We start from the raw sequence: 21509 nt of genomic DNA, 5'->3' as shown, positions 1-21509 counted from the left end.
CTTTGCTCCTCAGAGCTCTGCAATCTCTCACCTTTTAGATAATATGCTTCTTTTTTATTCTTTCTGCCAAAATGGACAATTTCATATTTGCCCACATTATACTCCATTTGCCAGATCTTTGCCCACTCACTTAGAACCATATAGAACCATAGAACATTACAGCACAGAAAACAGGCCACTCGGCCCTTCTAGTCTGTGCCGAAATATTATTCCGCTAGCCCCATTGACCTGCACCTAGTCCATAACCCTCCAGACCTCTCCCATCCATGTATCTATCTAATTTATTCTTAAAACTTAAGAGTGAGCCTGCATTTACCACATCAGATGGTAGCTCGTTCCACACTCTCACCACTCTCTGAGTGAAGAAGTTCCCCCTAATGTTCCCCCTAAACCTTTCCCCTTTCACCCTAAAGCCATGTCCTCTCGTGTTTATTTCTCCTAATCTAAGTGGAAAGAGCCTACTCGCATTTATTCTGTCTATACCCCTGACAATTTTGTAAACTTCTATCAAATCTCCCCTCATTCTTCTACGCTCCAAGGAATAAAGTCCTAACCTGTTTAATCTTTCCCTGTAACTCAACTCCTTAAGACCCGGCAACATCCTAGTAAATCTTCTCTGCACTCTCTCAATCTTACTGATATCCTTCCTGTAGTTAGGCGACCAGAACTGCACACAATACTCCAAAGTTGGCCTCACCAATGTCTTATACAACCTCACCATAACATCCCAACTCCTATACTCAATACTTTGATTTATGAAGGTCAGTATGCCAAAAGCTTTCTTTACAATCTTGTCTACCTGTGACGCCACTTTCAGGGAATTATGTATCTGAACTCCCAGATCCCTTTGTTCCTCTGCACTCCTCAGTGCCCTACCATTTACTGTGTATGTCCTACCTTGGTTTGACCTTCCAAAATGTACCACCTCACACTTTTCTGCATTAAATTCCATCTGCCATTTTCTGGCCCATTTTTCCAGTTGGTCCAGATCCCTCTGCAAGCTTTGAAAACCTTCCTCGCTGTCCACAACACCTCCAATCTTAGTGTCATCAGCAAACTTGCTGATCCAATTCACCACATTATCATCCAAATCATTGATATAGTTATATATATACTTATTATATACTTAACCTATCTATGTCGCTTTGTAGCCTCCTTATGTCCTCTTCACAATTTATTTTCCTACCTATCTTTGTGTTGTCAGCAAATTTAGCAACCATACCCTCAGTCCCTTCATCCAAGTCATTTATATAAATTGCAAAAAGTTGAGGTCCCAGCACTGATCCCTGTAGCACACCACTCATCACATTCCACCAACTAGAAAAAGACCCAGTTATGGCTGCTCTCTGTTCCCTGTTAGCTAGCCAATCTTCTACCCATGCCAATTTGTTACCCCCTACACCATGAGCTTTTATTTTCCACAATAACCTTTGATGTGGCACCTTTTCAAATGCCTTCTGGAAATCTAACTACAGTACATCCACCTGTTCCCCTTTATGCACAGCACATGTGACTCCTTCAAAGAACCCCAATAAATTGGTTAAACATGATTTCCCTTTCACAAAACCATCTTGACTCTGCCTGATTACCTTGAATTTTTCTAAGTGCCCTGCTATAACATCTTTAATAATAGCTTCTAACATTTTCCCTATGACATGTGGCCTGTAGTTTCCTGCTCTCTATCTCCCTCCCTTTTTGAATAAAGGAGTTATATTTGCTATTTTCCAATCTAGTGGAACCTTCCCTGAATCTAGGGAATTTCGGAAAATTAGAACCGATGCATCAACTATCTCATTGGCCTTGAGCCTTGAGGCATTGAGACACTTCTGGGCCTTTATGTCCTGGGGGCATCTGGGGGAATAGATCGTGAAGTTTAGGTTGGAAATGATAAGATGGTGGTCAGTCCAACAGTCAGTGTCACACATGACTTCCGTTACACAACCTGCCTGACTCTCTGCCTGGCCAATTAGGTGCAAATGCATAGAAATGGGATACATCCAGGACATCTTGTTGCGATTAGGGAGGCAGAAAACAGTGTTGGTGATTATGCTTTGCCCGAATTTTCAGCAAGAAGAGGCATCTAGGACCTGATGAGCAACCGGACTAATCTCCTAAACCTATGAGTTTCAAGGGCTGAGAAAGAGACAGAGGAAAGATAGAGACGGAAATAAGGGTCAAATCAGGTACAGGAAGAGAGTTCAAGAGAGGGAAAAAGACTGGACTAAGAGAGAGGAAAAAGAGGCAGGGAGGAAAAATAAGAAAAAATAATCAACATTTTAAATTTTAAAAATCGCGAACCAAAATTTACTACCTGTAGGAATGAAACCTGTAGTTTCAATTGTCCTTTTTCTGATCTGGAAAGGTAATCAATCTCTCCTGCCCAGGTATACAGTGGATCAGACAGGAGAGATGGTGGTAATGCCAGTAATCCAGGGGTCCAGGCTAATGGGTTCAAACCCAACCATGGCAGCTGATGGAACTTTCGTTAATTTTAAAAATCTAGAATTAAAAGCAAGTCATCACCATGAAATTGTCGTCAAAAACATCTAGGGAAGGAAACCTACTGGTCTGGCCTACATGTGACTCCAGACCCACAGCAATGTGGTCGACTCTTAATTGCTCTCAAAGGCAGTTAATGATGGTCAACAAATTCTGGCCTTGCCAGTGATGTCCACACCCATGAACGAATAAAATAAAAGACTGAAATTATAGTCATTCGACTTGGAGTTACATGCTTGTAATATGTATCACTGCAAATAAACACTTATACAGTATATAAAGATTAGGCCCCATTTCCTGACTTTCTAGGATAGAACCTCATTTCTAGAGTAGGCTGGATGGCTTGTTTTTCAGCTGGCGCAGATGCGATGGGCCAAGTGGCCTCTTTCTGTGCTGCAAACTTTCTATGGTTATGTGAACACCATTTTCTAGAATAGAAACACATTCTGAAGTGTTCTGGATACTAAGGGAGTCCAGAAATATGGGGTGGAGTTGAAGTAGAAGATCAGCCATGATCTTATTGATTGGCAGAGCAGGCTGGAGGAGCCGAATAGCCTACTTCAGCTCCTGTTCCTTATGTGATTTATCTTCAGTGTGTTCTGATAGAGTCTCCAACAAAGTCTCCAGCAGAAGGACTGGAGTCAGAAAGTATTGCCTGCCAAGTTTAATAGCAGTAATAGTTTCCTAATTGATTATGGCAATTTATGTTCTGTTCAAGACCAACCAAATCCCCAACCAGTGCTGACCTTCCCTTTAACCTCATAGAGATGTGAGCTACAGTAGGGGGCCATTCAGTCCCTTTGGACCTGCTCAGGTGTCCAGTTAGATCATGGCTGATCTGCTCCTGGACTCCATTTTCCTGCAGTTGCTCCTGATTCTCCAACCACCCCCATCCCAAATAATGTCAAGCATTTCTCTTTGTGATAATTTATTCTTCTGCCATCAAATGATCCCGATCTGATCATCCTAAGGTACATTTTAACTGGATCTTCTGGAATGATTGGAGAAAGAGATAAAGGATGATTTCGTGATTCCAATCAGCTTTAACTTCGAGATGGTAACTGAGGGTTTTGAAAAAAATATCTAGAATGAGATAAAATAATACTAACTGAAGAAATTGAAGCACGGGAAGAGGATTTGTGAAACTGGGGAATTGGAGAGAACAGATTTTGAGGGAGGCAGGCAGCGGGTTAAGATTCAGCATTAAAAAGCAGCATTTGGCAGAAAAGTTGCGGCGTTCTTTCAGCAAATCGCAGCGTGCCCATTCATGTAGAAATTCAGGATTTGCTCTGCTCCACCCCCCCTCATAATCAGCAACAATCAAGAGGCTCGGAGTTCCGTGAAGTCCTGGCGTGTTCAACTTTCACACCAGGGATGTGAGGAGCCGCAGAACCTCACACAGCCGCAGCGCAAGGGCTGAGCTTCTCGGGGTCATGTGCTGCGGACACGGGTGGTTGCTGCCTGCAGCACCGAGAAACATGTCACTCCCACTTCCAGCCAGCGGGGTGCTGCACTGCCACGGTGGAACCCTCGCACTGCCAGCAGGTCTCTGTGAAGGTAAGGAGTTATGTTTTATCTTTATAGTTGTAGAGAGAAAGAGGGACGGTGCTTTTCACAAGCTCTGAATGCAGGGCACCCAATGCGTGACTGTTATCTCAAAACATACTGGTTGGAAACATTTGTTTAAAGCGTTTAGTATTCTGTTCATGAGGGGTAGAAAGTCAGCTTGCTCCCAGCCCCATGAAAAGGATCCAAACTCTTGTTCAATGCAGTGCCTGGTAAATGCATAGATGCTAAACAAAAATCATTTCAAAGGGCGCTTTGGTGCTTAGTCGGATGATTTACATTAAAGTGTAACAACTTGTGCTTATTCATACCTATTTGGGAGCAAACTGCCCAGGTCTTTTATTCATTCATGGGATGTGGGCGCTATTAGCAAGGTCAGCATTTAGCGCGCCTCCCTTCTTGAATCACTGCAGCCCAGGTGGATTGTAGATTTTGGAAAGACTCAGTGGCTCACTAGGCCCTTTCAGAGGGAAGTTAAGAGTCAACCACATTGGGTTTGGAATCACCTGTAGGCCAGACCAGGTAGGATGGCAGATTTCCTTTCCTACAGTTAATCAATTAGCTTTTTATTGACAATACAGTAGCCATTGCTAATACTAGCTTTTTATTCAGAATTATTTAATTAACTGAATTTACCCCCAACTGGCATGATGGAATTTTAACTCATCCCTCTGGGTTATCCCACTCATAAATATATAACAACCCTTCTGCCACTGGAAACAGTTTCTCCTTTACTCTATCAAAATCCTTCGTGATTTTGAACACCTCGGTTAACTTGCTCTGAGCCTTCTCTGTCGTAAAGAGAACCATCCTAGTTTCTCTAATCTCCCCACCATAACTGAAGTCCCTCCTCCCGGGATCATCCTCGTAAATCTCCTCTGGATCCTCTCCAGGTTTCAGCAGGGACCTGGCAGAGTCCGTCTGACCAGTCAGATTCCATCAGAGTTTCTGGGGTTAGCCTGTTTTAAGGAACCCTGGCAAGATTCCACTGTTATGGAGATTAATCACTGGGAGCTTTCCCCTGAGGTGTAGGGAGGTGGGGCCTAACATACATGATTTGAAGACTTTCATGAGCTTAAATGACATCAAAATTATTTCTTCTTAAGAATACGTATCATTGTTGTAATTTCTGTCAGACACAAGTTTACTGATGAGGAGGTAGAAGTTCTTCTGTGTGAGACCAGGCAGGGGAGGGAGTCAAATGTTTGGCACTGAACTATCACTGCCTTGCAGGCAGCAATAACAGCAGTTATCCAGGGCAATCAGTACCAACCTGACCACCTCAGTGGCAAAACTTTTTAAAATTTATTTGTTCACAGGCATTGCTGACTAGGCCAGCACTTATTGCTCATCCCTGATTGCCCTTGAGAAGGTGAGGGTGAGCTGCCTTCTTGAACTGCTGCAGTCCATGTGGTGTAGGACAGCCACTGCGGTGTTAGGGAGGGAGTTCCAGGATTTTGACCCAGCGACAGTGAAGGAACGGCAATATATTTCCAAGTCAGGGTGGTGATTGACTTGGAGGAGAGCTCACAGGTGGATGGTGTTCCCATGTGTCTGCTGCCCTTGTCCTTCCAGGTGGTAGAGTTTGCCGGTTTGGAAGGTGCTGTCGAAGGGACCTTGGTGAGTTGCTGCAGTGCATCTTGTAGATGGTACACACTGCGGCCACTGTGTGTTGGTGGTGGAGGGAGTGAATGTTGAAGGTGGTGGATGGGGTGCCAATCAAATGGACTGCACAGGACAGGTAAGGTAAGAGGAGCCAGCCACACTTTGCAAGCATTCAACACGCTAGCCATGTTTATCGTATGTACAATGATTTTAATCACACTTTGAATTGAATTGTTTACCATCAAGGTTGTGAAATTTACACACCCAACCCTCACCTTGAATGACCCTTAAATCACAGCCTCACATCTATAAGCTTCACATAATTATGTAATTACTCACTGAATGCACATCATCCCCATTGTGGCCAGAACGCTAATAACAAGATTTAATTACTGGCTATAGATCTGCTTTACTGCCGCTCACTGACAAGTACAAGTGGTTTGGTGTAATTGGGCCATCTCTCAAGATGGTAACATGTGTGTGACCCCTTGCCCTCTCCCTCCAACCTCTGCCCACATGGCTGAGAAAGGGCAAGGTCAAGCTGCTCATGCAGTCACACAATTGGTGGAATCATAAATCTTGCAGCACAGGAGGCCATTCGGCCCACTGTGCCTGTACTGGCTCTCTGAAAGCGCTATCCAGTTACTCCCATTGCCCTCCTTTTCCCATAACCCTGCAAATTCCCCCTCAAAGTAATTCTCATTGCAAAGTTATTATTGAATCTGCTTCACCAGCCTTTCAGGAAGTGCATTCCAGATTATAACAGCTCGCTATGTGAAGAACATTACCCCTGGTTCTTTTGCTAATTACTTTGAATCTGTCTCCTCTGATTAAAGGCACATCAGCCACTGAAAACAGTTTCTCCTTGTTCAGTGTACCAAAACCCTTCATGGTTCTGAGTTTTTTAAATTCATTCAAGGGATGTGGGCATCGCTGGTTAGGTGAGCATTTATTGCTTGTCTCTAATTGCCCTTGAGAAGGTGGTGGTGAACTATCTTTCTTGAACCACTGCAGTCCCAGAGGTGTAGGTACACCCACAGTGCTGTTAGGAAGGGTGTTCCAGAATTTTGACCCAGCGACAGTGAAGGAACGGCAATATATTTCGAGGTCAGGATGGTGAGTGACTTGGAGGGGAACTTCCAAGTGTTGGTATTCCCATCTATCTGCTGCCCTTGTCCTTCTAGATGATAGTGGTTGTGAGTTTGGAAGGTGCTATCTAAAGAGGTTTGGTGAATTCCTGCAGTGCATCTTGTAGATGGTACACACTGCTGCTACCTGTGCAGCAATGGTGGAGGGAGTGAATGTTTGTGGATGTGGTGCCAATCAAGCGGCTGCTTTGTCCTGGATGGTGTAAAGCTTCTTGAGTATTATGGGAGCTGCACTCATCCAGGCAAGTGGGGAGTATTCCATCACAATTCTTACTTGTGCCTTGTAGTTGGTGGACAGGCTTTGGGGAGTCAGGAGGCGAGTTACTCGCTGCAGTATTCCCAGCCTCTGACCTGCTCTTGTAGCCACAGTATTTATATGTCTAGTCCAGTTCAGTTTCTGGTCAATGGTAACCCACAGGATGTCGATCTTGGGGGATTCAGCGATGGTAATGCCATTGAACGTCAAGGGGCAATGGTTAGATTCTCTCTTTTTGGGATGATCATTGCCTGGCATTTGTGTGGTGTGAATGTTACTTGCCACTTGTCAGCACAAGCCTGGATATTGTCCAGGTCTTGCTGCATTTGGACATGGACTGCTTCAGTATCTGAGGAGTTGCGAATGGTGCTAAACATTGTGCAATCATCAGCGAACATCCCCACTTCTGACCTTATGATAAGACCATAAGACTTATGAGCAGAAGTAAGCCATTTGGCCCATCGAGTCTGCTCCACCATCCAATGAGATCATGGCTGACCTGATTATCCTCAACTCCATTTTCCTGCCTTTTCCCCATAGCCTTTAATTCCCTTACTGATTAAAAATCTGTCTATCTCAGTCTTGAATATACTTAACGATCCAGCCTCTATAGCCCTCTGCGGTAAAGAATTCCACAGATTGACTACCCTCAGAGAGAAGAAATTCCTCCTCATCTCTGACATAAATGGGTGACCCCTCACTCTGAGATTATGCCCTCTGGTCCTAGACTCTCCCACAAGGGGAAACGACCTCTCAGCATCTACCCTGTCAAGCCCCCTAAGAATCTTATATGTTTCAATAAGGTCGCCTCTCATTCTTCTAAACTCCAATGAGTACAGGCCCAACCTACTCAACCTCTCCTCACAAGAAAATTCCTCCATCCCTGGGATCAACTCAGTGAACCTTCCCTGGACTGCCTCCAATGCCAGTATATCTTTCCTTAGATAAGGGGACCAAAGCTGTTCACAGTATTCCAGGTGTGGTCTAACTAGTACCTTGTATAGTTTTAGCAAGACTTCCCTATTTTTATACTCCATTCCCTTTGAAATAAAGGTTAACATTCCATTTGCTTTCCCTATTGTTAGCATTTTGTGATTCATGCACAAGGACTCCCAAATCCCTCTGTGCTGCAGCTTTCTGCAGTCTTTCTTAATTTAAGTAATATTCAGCTCCTCTATTCTTCCTGCCAAAGTGCACAACTTTCCTGCATTATATTCCATCTGCCACGTTTTTGCCCACTCACTCAACCTGTCTATATCCCTCTATAGACTCTTTGTGTCATCCTCACCGCTTGCCTTCCCACCTATTTTTGTGTCACCTGCAAACTTGGCGATAGTACCTTGGGATGTTTCCAGTCTAAAAGATACCATATAAGTTACTGTTTATTAAAAGAATTTTAAAAAAATGAGGGGGAACTAGATAGGGGTATTGTTATTTTTATAATGTCCATGAATATATCGTTGATCCTGAGGACTAGAAGTTTTCATGGCCTAATGGTTTCTTCCCATTCCACATTTTATATTCTCAATCTTGTGCAATAAATACGAGACTATCTGGTCATTATCATATTGCTCTGTATGGGAGCTTGCTGTATGCAAATTGGCTGCCATGATTGCACCTCAAAAGTCTTCCATATGTTGTAAAGAAGTTTGGAATTTGCCGAGGTTGTGAAAGATACTGTATAAATACAAATCTGTCTTACTTTGGAAAGGTCATTGAAGTAGACAACAGAGACAAGTTGTTACACAAGGGATAGGGTGAGAAGGTGGGTGGGAAAATTTGGGATCCATCAGTTGGCACCTGTTGTGCCAATGAGCACTTTTTGTGAAATTGCTTTTTGTCACATAGAATCAGATGGAGGCCATTCTGCCCCTCAAGCCTGTTCTGCTGTTCCATAGGATCATGGCTGATCTGTATCTTAACTCCACCTATCCACCTTGATTCTGTAACCTCTAATACACTTGCCAAACAAAGATATTTACTAAAACAAGCCTCGTTAAACAAGTTCCTCTTTCTAGGCATGGCTCTGGATTCATTTTTTAAGAGTAAATTTTAAAGGGATACTGTTTAAAGAGAAAAAAAACTTGAAGCAGGTTTTTTTTTCCCAATCACCTCTCTGTCAGACCCGAAGGTCTTGTGGGCGTGTCTACCTCTGGGTCAGAAGTTCGAGGTTCAAGTCCAATTCCAGGATGTGATGGCCACTGAAGGTGCATTTACAATACAGCCAAACAGGTTGATTATCAGCCTGTAAATCCTTCCGATACGCCAGATGGCAGGCGGTAAGGGCAGGAGAGTTTCCTGGTCAGCCATACAGCTGAAGGCAATAGCAAACCACTTTGGTGCTTTTGCCAAGCATGATCAGGGACCAATCCAATGGCATTCTATGGTTGGAAACGCCCTCTTAGGGTCATGGTGCCTGGAGGAGGAGGAGGATCTGACGGACACAAGGCTGACATGCTCTACATCATTGTGTTGTGTTCAGCAATAAAAGGCTCATCAAGCAATTAATTAAGAGCTTGGCCCTTTAACAAGGAAGAGATCAAACCAGAAATTGCCTGGTCAATTCCAAACCTGCACAGTACATAGAAGTTGTACCACTTGCGATCAAGTGAAAGGTCGCTGGAAACAGATTCAGTCATAACTTTCAAAAGGTGATGGGCAAAAATTTGGCAGGGCTATGGGGGAAAGAGCAGAGTGAGTGGGACTAATTGGATAGCTCTTTCAAAGAGATGGCACAGGCACGATGGGCTGACTGGCCTCCTTCAGTGCTGTAATCCCATACTTAAGTGACTGTGAGGACACAAGGCAGGCAGACAACGTGGGGAATTTGGCAATTGATGAAGATGTGGAACCCATTTGCTGTTTATCGTGTGTCTCTCGTGCTTTCACGGGGAGTGAGATTGGGAATGGGTGGATGGTTGAAGGAATCTGTCCCCTTCTCTCCTGGAACTGCTGAACGCAGGAGTGTTTGATGGACAGCTGCGGGGCGGGATGAGCCAAGTTCCTGTGCTGGGCTGCATTTAAAAATAATCCGCTGCTCCTCACACTTCTGCAGCGCAGCCGGGGGTCTGACCCTATCAGCAAACAAAAAACAAATCATTGGGACGAAGGCATGAGTGAGACCTGAGGCAAATTTTCAGTTAGGTACAAAAACTTCCAGTGTTCCCACCTCCCAAGGTGTGTGAGTGAGACTCCTCTTGCTAACGTACTGGATTCAAGGTCAGTGCAATGTAGGAACTTTAAAAATAAAAATCTGCAAACTGCTGCATTGTAAAATCGATGCCAAATAGCAAGTGCCTCGCCACTCTATAAGCATGGGCTTGCAAAGCATTCCGACTGCCTGCAGTTCTCTCTGTCTCTCTCTGTTTCGGTTTGCATGTTTACAGAATAGACTAAGCAGCTTTTTTTTTTGGACCCGTAATGCTTCTAAATGGCGAGGGGGAAAATCGCCCGCAAATTATTCGGGGGCGAGTTTCGAACCGTGCACCCCCAAGGCTATTTGAGTGTCGCTGCTGCAGCTGGCGAGAGACGCTACAATCTCTTAAAATAGGCAAAGGCACTGACTGTGCTGTTCCCCCACCCCCCTCTTCGACTACCTGGCCATTCGTTTCCACTGCAGCAACCCCCAGCTTTTAGCCCTGATTCTATTCCAAAGGTCCAAAGTGTACTGTATCGATTTGGCCATAATTAAATATTAAGCCAACCACAAATCCATCTTAAAAACAAGATTCGACTTGGGTCAGTGAGAGAGATGCTCATTGGAGTATAGAAGAGGGAGACGTGACCTTGCTGAAACATCTAAGATCCTGGGGGGGATTTGACAGGGTGGATGCTGAGAGGATGTTTCCCCTGGTGGGGGAAATCTAGAACCAGGGGACGCAGTTTAAAAATAAGGGGTCTTCCATTTAAGATGGCCATGAGGAGGAATTTCTTGGAATTGCCTCCACAGAGAGCAGTGGAGGCTAGGTCAATGATTATGTTTGAGGCTGAGTTAGACAGATTTTTAATCGACAAGGGGGTCGGGGGGGTGGGGGGGGGGTGGTTATAGGGGGAGGGGGGTGCAGACAGGAAAGTGGAGTTGAGACCACAATCGGATCAACTATGACCTCATTGAATGGTGGAGCGGGTTTGATGGGCTGAATGGCCTACTCCTGTCCTATTTCTTTTGTCCTTGCGATCAAGAATCATTGATAATTGCTTTTTTTCCTTGAATATGAATGATCAGCTTTCTAAATATTTGCATGACTTTTCAGGACCCCAGGATGTCTCGGAGAGCTTTGCGCATAATGCAGCCCAGCTTGAAGTGTAGCCGTTGCCGTAATGTAGGAAACGTGCGGTCAAGTTGTGCACAGCAAGATCCCACAGGCAGCGGTGTGGTGATGACCGGTTTGTAGATGCTGGCTAAGGGATAAACATTGGCCAAGACAGTCGCCTGCTTTTCTTCGAAATAGGGCCATGGGATCTTTTACACCCACCTGAGAGGGAAGATGGGGCCCTGGTTTAACGTCTCCTCTAAAAGGCCTCCAACAGTGCGGCACTCCCTCAGTACTGCATTGGAGTGCTAGTCTAAAGTTTTGTGCCTAAGCTCCCTGGAGTGGGATTTGGGATTAGTGATGTCTTTGACTGTGGAACCACCCCACAAGAGTGCAGGAAAGCCCCAGATTTGATCTCTGCTGAATGATCTCTGACAAGTTAGTGCACTTGCTGTGAATATTCCTGGGCTTAGGCAGGGGTAGTTTTTTTTTATTTGTTCATGGGATGTGGGTGTCACTGCCTAGGCCAGCATTTGTTGCCCATCTCTAATTCCCTAAATGGTATGAGTGACCCAGATGGGTTTCTGCGACAATCGGCAGTGGTTTCATGGTCATCATCAGACTTTTTTTATTGAATTCAAATTTCACCATCTGATCTGCTGCGGTGTGGATTTGAATCCAGTTCCCCAAAGCATTACCCTGGGGTCTCTGGAATGCTAGTCCAGTGACAATACCACTATACCACCACCTCCCCCGCTTTATAACTGTCCAGCTGAAGAATGTGCAGACGTACTGACGTTCCGGGAAGGAGCTCATGTGAGGAATGGCTATGCGGATGAAGCTACCCATTACTGGTGTCATGTAACAAATCTGTTTTGCTCCTCGCTTCAGTGGATTTTCTGGGTTGCTTGTTTGGCACTGTTGCAAGTCCAGTGACTACAGTAACTACTACATTACCATATTTATAAAAGGTTGTTCAGTCAGTAACTAAACTTTGGTATTCCGTTCTTGGAATAACTTCAACTGTTTTTGGTGGCAGCCTTCCATCTCGTAAGACGATGGTCTGCGCTGTGGTGGTCTGTGTTGCGCATTGCCTTGGTGTGACTCAGGAGTCCCACTCTGGCCTAGCAGTCTCTGCCATATTTGTTGCAGAAGAAGACAGTGTGCTGGGAAGGTGCACGATTTGCTGGCCTCTTTTCTCTGGGAAACTCTTTTCAGCCAGCTGAACTTTTTTGTTTCCGCCCTTTCAGTTAGCCTCCATCAGCGACTGTCTCCCAGTTGTCCGTATCAATGTCCGCCATCTTCATATCTTGCTTGCAGGTATCCTTCTGGGCGTCTATACCTTCGCTATGAGATCATCACCGTACAGAAGGTCTTTGGGTATACGGCTGTCATCCATCTGATGAATATGGCTGATCCAGCACAAACATCATTGGTTTAGCAATGAATTGGTATGCTGATGGAAGTTGCACACTCCCAGAACCTTTGACTTGGTGACCTTGTCCTGTCCGAGATGTCGAGGATACATCTGAGACAGTGAAGGTGGAAACTGTTCAGCCTCTTGTCCTGCCTGGAGCATCGTGTCCAGGTCTCACCACTGTAGAAGAGTGCGCTGAGGACGCAGGCTTGGTAGACTCACAGTTTGGTGTTCTCAGTCAGGCTGCTGCTGTCCCACACTCTCTTACTCAGAGTGGACATAACAGCCGCAGCTTTTGCGACACGTGTGTTGATTTCAGCATCAAGTGACAGATTGCTGGTGATTGTGGAGCCAAGATATGTGAAGCTGTCAACAACCTCCAGTGTCACATTGTCAATGCTGATAGATGGCGATGTGGCAACATCCTTTGTCTTCCTGACGCTGATGGTCAAACCAAACTCTACACAGGGGTGAGAGAGTCTGTCCACGTGCTGCTGAAGATGTTCCTTGGTGTAGAAACCTAGTGCAGCATCATCAGTGTAGAGCAACTCTCTGATGTGGACTTGGCGCACCTTCATCTTGGATATCGGGTGAGAAAGGCTGAACTGTTTTCCTTCAGTCTGGTATGTTAGTAGACACCCTCTGTAGATGACCTGAAGGCATATGACAGCAGCAAAGAGAAGAACATGTCAAAGAGTGTTGGTGCCAGAATACATCCCTGTTTGACGTCACAGTGGATCTCAAAGGGTTCCGGTGTTGTCCTGTCATAGCTGACCTTACCCATCATGTTGTCATGGAAAGAGGACATCACATTCCTCACATGAAAGAGCAGCTTCAGCTTCACATCCTGGGGTACTGCCCCCTCCCTCCAGCAGAGGCAGCGAAGTTTGTGCAGATGCTGCTGGAGTGCCAGTTTCCTGTACTTGATGAGTTAAAGTGGGTATAGCATCAGCATCTGGAGCTTTGCCTGTGACAGCGAGTCAACAGCTTTGCTAAGCTTCTCCACTGTAGGTTCGATATCCAGCTCTGCCATGACAGGCAGGGCTTTCTATGGTGTCTGGAGCTTCCTCAGTGACTGAGTTCTCCCTGGAGTACAGCTCAATGGGTGGATCTCAAAGGGTTCCGGTGTTGTCCTGTCATAGCTGACCTTACCCATCATGTTGTCATGGAAAGAGGACATCACATTCCTCACATGAAAGAGCAGCTTCAGCTTCACATCCTGGGGTACTGCCCCCTCCCTCCAGCAGAGGCAGCGAAGTTTGTGCAGATGCTGCTGGAGTGCCAGTTTCCTGTACTTGATGAGTTAAAGTGGGTATAGCATCAGCATCTGGAGCTTTGCCTGTGACAGCGAGTCAACAGCTTTGCTAAGCTTCTCCACTGTAGGTTCGATATCCAGCTCTGCCATGACAGGCAGGGCTTTCTATGGTGTCTGGAGCTTCCTCAGTGACTGAGTTCTCCCTGGAGTACAGCTCAATGTCGTGTCTCACCCATCTCCGTAACTGTTCATTTGCAGTCAATGATAACCTCCGCTGCCTTTGTGTTCAATGGAGCCGATTTCTTTGCTGATGGACTTGTTGCCTTTTTGATCCCATCACACATGCCGCTGACATTCCACGTGTCGAAGGACATCTGGATAGTCTGAGTTTTAACTAGTAGTCATTGGCGCACTGCCTAGAGCTTGTTGGACTTTATTTCGAGTGGCTCTTACTGCACTCGAGACTTCTCGCTCCAACCTCTTTTGACAGGCCACTTGACTTCAATGACAGGCTCCATCACAGTGAAGTTAGCCCTGAACCAGTCAGCATCTTTCCGCTCTTGCTTCCCATATGCTGACAGTGCGGAATGGTAGCTGGTGTCTCCAAGTATGTTCCATTTTGCTTCTAAATTCTGTGCGGGAATGCCTGAGAGCGCCTGTTCAATCGAGTTGAGGAACTCTTGGTTTTTATCAGGGTAGGCAGTGTGGCTGATGTTGATATGAGGGCAACATTTCTGCTTTGAATGAAAAGGCCCCAAGGGTTGTATCCTAACCCTGGTGCACACCAAGGTGTGATCTGTATCACACCCAGAGTCGTGGTGCGTGTTCAGAGAATCACCCCTGGTGATGATCAGATCCAGCCGATCTTGGGTGTCTCCAGGACACCTTATGGTGTGATTTGTTCTGAAAGAACGTGTATACCCTCTGCCCACCTCTCCATCACGTTGACTGGCCTTGTTTCAGTTGAGAGGCGGATGGAGCAAACATGTTCTGAACCATTTGTGGGAGGGTTTCTATCATTGAGAGTAGTGAGTTCCTTACAGCAAAGTCCGCACCTTGCACGCGTTTCCTCTGAACCTTTCCCAGCCGATCAAATCCAGGTCGATCACAGTTGTTGACCAGCTGCAAGTTGTCTGTCAATCCCGTGCACGTGGTTCTGATGTTCCAGCTTGTCAGTCGAAGAATTGGCATCTTTCTTCTTTTCATTTGTTTTGCTTGTTTGTCTGGTGTGATGGATTCCAATCGCTTGTGGAGCAGAGACTCTAAGCTCCAAGCTCCATTGAAGCAGATGGACCCTGATGGGTCAGCACCTTACTAGTTGGGGGCTGGAGTTGGGTAGTGGCTGACCAATGGTGCATAAAGGTTGGAGACAGTCTGTAGCGCCTGTTCTCTGTGCCATTCGAGTTGAGCTTGTCACTCGTAACTGCTGTCACCCATGTTGTGTTAATGCTCTGAAGCGAAACTGGACTGTTCTCTCTTTGACACAAATTTATGGAGACCCTGGCCTGCCGGAACGTCAGGCTCCCCTTCTCGACCTCCCTGTTTGAGTCCAAAGGCATGCAAAACACTACATTTGGCTTGATTTGCAGGAGTTGCCAGAAAGATGGTATATTGAGGCATCAGTCCGTCTTTGGACTACACACCAGATTTTTTTGTCAGGATTTAGCCTCTTTGCGTTCAACTCTCCTGAGGTATTCACAAGGCAGTGAAGCTATTCGCCCGTGGCTGGGAATTTGGTTCGTGAGTGCCAGAGGGTGTCCACATGCTAGTGGACCTGCACACTGCGTGTCTGGAAGCCAAACCTCATCCAGGTTCCTCTGAAGCTTTTGCCTAAGGCGGAGAGGGACCTAGTTTCCGTGTATCACCACGAGGAGGCAGCGCTGAGGACTTTTCGACGGAGAGGCTGTATACTGTCAGAGAGACACGTCTGGCTCTCTTTTTCACTTTGCTGTTAGCCAGGTGCGTGGGCTGAAAATAAGAAGCAAACACACAAGCGGAAAGTATGCTAACTCTCTTCACCCACACACTAGACACATCACATCAATATATTAGAGACAATAACAATAACAATTTTACTTCGCATCTTTTAAGATGATAAACAGGCTTGGGTGCTTCACAGAATCATGAGGAAAAGCTGGATGTTGACATGAGAATGATGGTGTTGGGGTGAATTGTTAATCTGACTTTGTGTGTTGCTCAATGGTTATTTTTAAGTCTTTATTGTTCATCAGAGTCTCAGCATGCATTGGCATAGGGATGCTAAATGACACTCTCTCGCTCTCTCTGTCACACACAACCTTCCTTTCTATTCAAAGACGGGTCTGGTAAGGCTCAAAAATTACGGGCTTGCTTCCAAATCCCATTGCCCGATTACAGAGTTGCCATGTACCCAATGTCCCAGCTTGCACAGATATAAGTCAGGAGTGTGATGGAATACTCTCCACTTACCTGGATGGGATCAGCTCCAACAACACTCGAGAAGCTCGATACCAACCAGAACAAAGCAGCCCACTTGATTGGCATCCCATGCACCAACTTAAACATTCAGTCCCTTCACCATTGACGTGCAATGGCAACAGGGCGTACCATCCACAAGATGCACCACAGCAACTCACCAAAGCTCCGTTGACAGCACCTTCCAAACCTGGGACCTCTACCATCTAGAAGGTGCATGGGAACACCACCACCTGCAAGTTCCCCTCCAGGCCAGACACCATCCTGACTTGGAAATATATCGCCGTTCCTTTTTTTGTTGCTGGGTCAAAATCCTGGAAGTCCCTCCCTAACAGCTCTGTGGATGTGTCTACAGCATATGGACTGCAGCTTTTCAAGAAGGTGGTTCACCACCTTCTCAAGGGCAATTAGGGTTGGGCAGCCTATATCCCACAAAATAAAAATAAAAAATCTTCTAACCCTTTGTTATCATCTGTTTTGTACTCGGGGGTTATCAGGTGCAGCTGATACAACACAAAGGGCTCATATCTCCACACTGGAGATATATGGTGTCCTTGTTAGTTAATGGCCGTGGAGAGATTAATGGCCCTAGCTGAGATATTAGTCCATCCTGTTTACAACATTCCAACTAAGTTCTGATTAGTCTTGCTTTCTGTACAAAGCTCAGCATTATACCACGTTCTTTCCTGTGACTAGCATCCATTTCTCTCCAACCTACGCACAGCTTATTTCCACCATTTTTATTAATGCATCTGTTTAATACTAAAGAATCACCGACCAATAGCTTGGCTCCATCGCTTCACATGTTCCAACCTGATTAATAGTTTGGCCAAGGAAGTGTCTTCAAGGGGAAGAAGGAAATGGAAGAGGTTTATGGAAGACTTCCAGAGCCTGGTGCCTGGGCAGTTGAAGGCACGGCACCAATTAAGGGGTGAAAGGAAGTAAGGTACACAAAGGGACAATGTGTCAGGCACAGAGAATTTGGTGGTTGTAGGATTGGAGGAGTTTACCACAATGGGGTTAAGTTTGAGATGTTGGAGGGCTGGGAGCTAATATATCCATGCGCTGAATTGCAGAAGAGACATTGGAGTAAGATGGAGGTTAACTGGTTCAAAAGATACAGAGACATTGAGATGAACAAGGAGGGACAATTCACCTCAGTTACAGGGAGTGTAGTTCTTAATTGCGGTTGGCGCCATTGCGGTGTCATGGGAGAGACCGAAATTGTAACTGGAGAGATTCAGGTGTAATTGTAGAAGGGATGAGCACGGATCTGAGTGGAGAAAGCAGGGCTCTGGAGAAAAGCGGAGTTGGAGATAAGTTTGTGTTCTATCAGGAGGAGGAGGGGTGATGAGAGGGAAGGGGGGGTGGGGCAGAGCGAGTTTAGTGGTGGACACGTGACCAAAAGCATATTTGAAAAGTTGGGTTTGATGAATGTTTTAAAGCCGGGAGAGCAGTGAAGCAACAGAAACATTTAGCGAGGGAATTCCAAAGAATTGTATGGCTGAAGATGCTGCCAAGAAGGACAAGCTGTCTAAAAAAAAAAAATAGATTTGGAATAAAGATCGCTGATGGGGTTGTAATTACTGGGGTGGAATAGCCATGGAGGTGGAGATCTTAAATTCTATGCACTGGATAATGAGGAATTGGCGTAGGGCAACTAGGGCAAGCAATAGGACATTGTGACAGGATATATGCGTCTGAAATTTGAACATGTTGATCTTTGTGGACGGGAAAATTACGGGAGGAATTTAGAATGGAGGCGAGAAAAGTGGGGAAGGCGTTCAGTGGCAGTCATGCTGAGGTGGGGTGGAGGGAGACCATATCATGGAGATGGTAGAATGTAGCCTTGATGCAGGTATAGATAAGACACCTGGATTGCAGAGGACTCTGCAGCTAGGGATGAAAGAGCAAAGGAGCAGAGGTTGCAGGATAGGTCAGGATCTGTTGGAGGCCGTTTTGATTCATGTGTGACTTCCCGTCAGGCGAGCGGTCTGGCAGCAACGAGTTGGTTATGGAATCAAGGAAAGTGGTGAATTGACTGAGTGACGCCTGGGTACATGTGGAAGCATATCACAGAGGGTATACCAAACACAAACCAACCAATCCATGACGACTATCCTGTTTGCAGGCAGTGTTGCCAAGGGGCATCCTGTAGATGAGGCATCGATGGTAGGAGAGGCTGGTTGAAAGAAGTTTTGAATTCCATGGAAGGATTACATTAATGTGGATTATATCCCCTGGAATTTGAAGGTTGGTTTGGGTGATTGGATGGACATTATCGAGGTATTAAGGGGAATCTATGAAGTGGGTAGAGAGACAGTTTGCACTGGTTATGGAGTATGGAACTAGGGGATACGGCCTTGGAATTGGAACCAGATCTTTCCGGAGTGAACTTGGGAGACTCTTCTATATGCAAAGAAGTTTGGAACTCTATTCTGCAAGTGGCAGTTAATTGGCAATTATTAGGTCATTTGTTAACTTTGAATCTAAGATTGATATTTATTAACCAGGAGTATTAAAGCAATGGGCTCAGTCATAGCACCCTCGCCTTTGAATCAGAGGGTTGTGGGTTCATGTCCCACTCCCGGAAAACCAAGAACTGTGATTGTACTCAAAAGAGTTGCAATCTGTGACTGTTGATAACTCGAAAGAATTGAGGTGTCAGCTGTGGCTCAGTTCATAGCACCCTCGCCTTTGAATCAGAGGGTTGTCGGTTCATATCCCACTCCCGGAAACCAAGAACTGTGATTGTACTCGAAAGAGTTAAAACTCTGATTTGTGAATTAGGGCCGGCCTTGTGGGTAGGTGACTCTCCCATGGTCAAGAGTAGGCGAGTGAATGATGGAGAGAGGCGTGTGCTCTGTTTCCCCCCACCCCCAGCCCGTGCATGTGCTCTCCCATCGCTCCTCTTCTACTTCCTTCAAATCCCTATACCCCCACTGAGGCCCACCCCTGCTGTCCAGATTTCTATTCTACCCCCCACCACCCCATCCCAGGATCCTTCCCACAATCCCCAGGTCCTTGCTTTCTATCCCCTTTCCCTTGGGGTCATGCTTCCCCCCCTCGCCCCATGGGCTCCTTCTCTCCCTTTTCTGTGCTCCTATTTTCCAACCCCTTTCCCCAGGCTCCTGCTTCACACCCCCACCATCCACCCTTCCCAGGCTCCTACGCTCCTCTGTCCTGCCACCAACAATCCTTTCTCCTGGATGGTGGGTTGGGGGCTGGGGTTCCATGATTACTAATCTACTTGAAAGGGGTCCTTCAACCAAAGATGTTTGAGAACCACTGTGTTGTGTTTCTTTTAATTCATTCAGAGTGTGGCAAGGCCAGCATTTATTGCCCATGCCTAATTGCCCTTGAGAAGGTGGTGGTGAGCTGCCGCCTTGAACCGCTGCAATCCCTGTGGTGTGGGTACACCCACAGTGCTGTTAGGGAGGGAGTTCCAGGATTTTGACCCATAAGGGAGATGGGGTGCAGGTGGACATAGGGGTTTGGATTTGGATTACAAATCAGCCATGATTGCATGGAATGGAAGAACAGGCTCGAGGTTTAATGGTCAACCCCTGTTCCTATATTCCATTGTTGCAGATGCACTGGCTGCGTTTTGAACACATTGGAGTGGACGCACACGATGGAGGTTCCACTGAGCTACCTAACATAGGCGAGGCAATGGAGGAGGATGGCATGGGACATAGTTGCCCACCAAATGCTACAAAGTGGGAGAGGAGGACAAAGAGGGGGAAACCTCAAAAACATTAACTTGCGATCTTAACCTGGGTAGTCTCAACACTATTGCCAACACCTTTCGGCAAACAATGCCTACAAGGACTAAAACTAAATTCCCATTAAACTGTTAAGATGCTACTTGCATGATTTTTAAAATATTTGTTCATAGGAGGTGGTGGTGAGCTGCCTTCTTGAACCGCTGCAGTCCATGTGGTGTAGGTACACCCACAGTGCTGTTAGGGAGGCAGTTCCAGGATTTTGACCCAGCGACAGTGAAGGAACGGCGATATATTTCCAAGTCAGGATGGTGAGTGGCTTGGAGGGGAACTTCCAGGTGGTGGTGTTCCCATCTATCTGCGGCCCTTGTCCTTCTAGATGGTAGAGGTCGTGGGTTTGGAAGGTGCCATTGAAGGAAGCCTTGGTGAGTTGCTGCACTGCATCTTGGAGATGGTAAACATGATGCCACTGTGCATTGGTGGCGGAGGGATTGAATGTTTAAGATGGTGGATGGGGTCCCGATCAAGAGGGCTGCTTTGTTCTGATTTGATTTGTAACCAACAATATTAGCAACAGTGATGCTGGTAACAGATCATCGACAGGGATTGTTAGAGAAAGGGGAGACCGTGGTGTCATGGTAATGTCACCTAGACAGGTAATCCTCTGGGGGTATGAGTTCACATCCCACCATGGTAGCTGGTGGAATTTAAAAAATAAAATTGAGTTGTAACCTAGTCTCAGTTTCATGGGCACCTTTTATGGGGAGTTGGTGGTCTAGTGGTAATGCCACTGAGCTGGAAATCCAGAGGCCCAGGCTAATGCAGTGGGGGTATGGGTTCAAATCCCATCACAGCAGCTTAAAAATTAAAAATCTGGGATATAAAGCTAGTCTTAGCACTGGTGGCTAATATCAGATTGTTGTTAAAAACCCATCTGGTTCACTCGTTCCTCTTAGGGAAGGAAATCTGCTGTCCTTACCCAGTCTGGCCTACATGTGACTCTTAACTGCCCCTCTGAAATGGCCTAGCAAACCACACCGAGCAATTAGGGATGGGCAACAAATGCTGACCTTGCCAGTGGCATCCACATCCCATGAAAGAATAAAGGAAAGGAAGATGACTTGTGGTCTGCTGTTGGAAAAGCTGTCTTTGTGTTGTACCTCACCTTATCCTCTGCAGGCTTTCTAAACACTCACAACGCAAAATACTCAGCAATAGAGGACTGGTAAATTGCTGAAACTATGAGCCCTTGCAGATCCTGGAGGTGAATCAGCAACTTGGTTGTCATATAGTGTGTCTTTGTGTAAAATGCGCAGGATTAAAAAGGGAAG

The 21509-nt window shown here is 46.0% G+C and overlaps 1 protein-coding gene across 5 annotated transcripts in view; it reads left to right on the top strand.

The window, feature by feature from the left end:
* Nucleotides 1-3932: 3932 nt before the first annotated feature.
* hhatlb (hedgehog acyltransferase like, b) overlaps nucleotides 3933-21509 on the top strand; it is an 85473-nt gene continuing 67896 nt past the window's right edge. For 2 of the 5 annotated variants that reach the window (XM_078536630.1, XM_078536650.1), the window contains exon 1: nucleotides 10191-10293. Coding sequence is in view for 2 of the 5 variants with exons in the window: in XM_078536649.1 (XP_078392775.1) it covers nucleotides 3933-4056 (124 nt within the window). In the remaining 3 variants the exon portion in view is untranslated. Of the gene's footprint in view, nucleotides 4057-10190; nucleotides 10294-21509 lie in introns of those variants that run through there. The other 3 variants (XM_078536649.1, XM_078536637.1, XM_078536644.1) reach the window with 3 other exon arrangements.

The sequence above is a fragment of the Cetorhinus maximus genome, chromosome 3 (genome assembly GCF_964194155.1).
Source record: "Cetorhinus maximus chromosome 3, sCetMax3.hap1.1, whole genome shotgun sequence".
NCBI lineage: Eukaryota > Metazoa > Chordata > Chondrichthyes > Lamniformes > Cetorhinidae > Cetorhinus > Cetorhinus maximus.
This window is presented reverse-complemented; position numbering and strand designations above follow the sequence as displayed.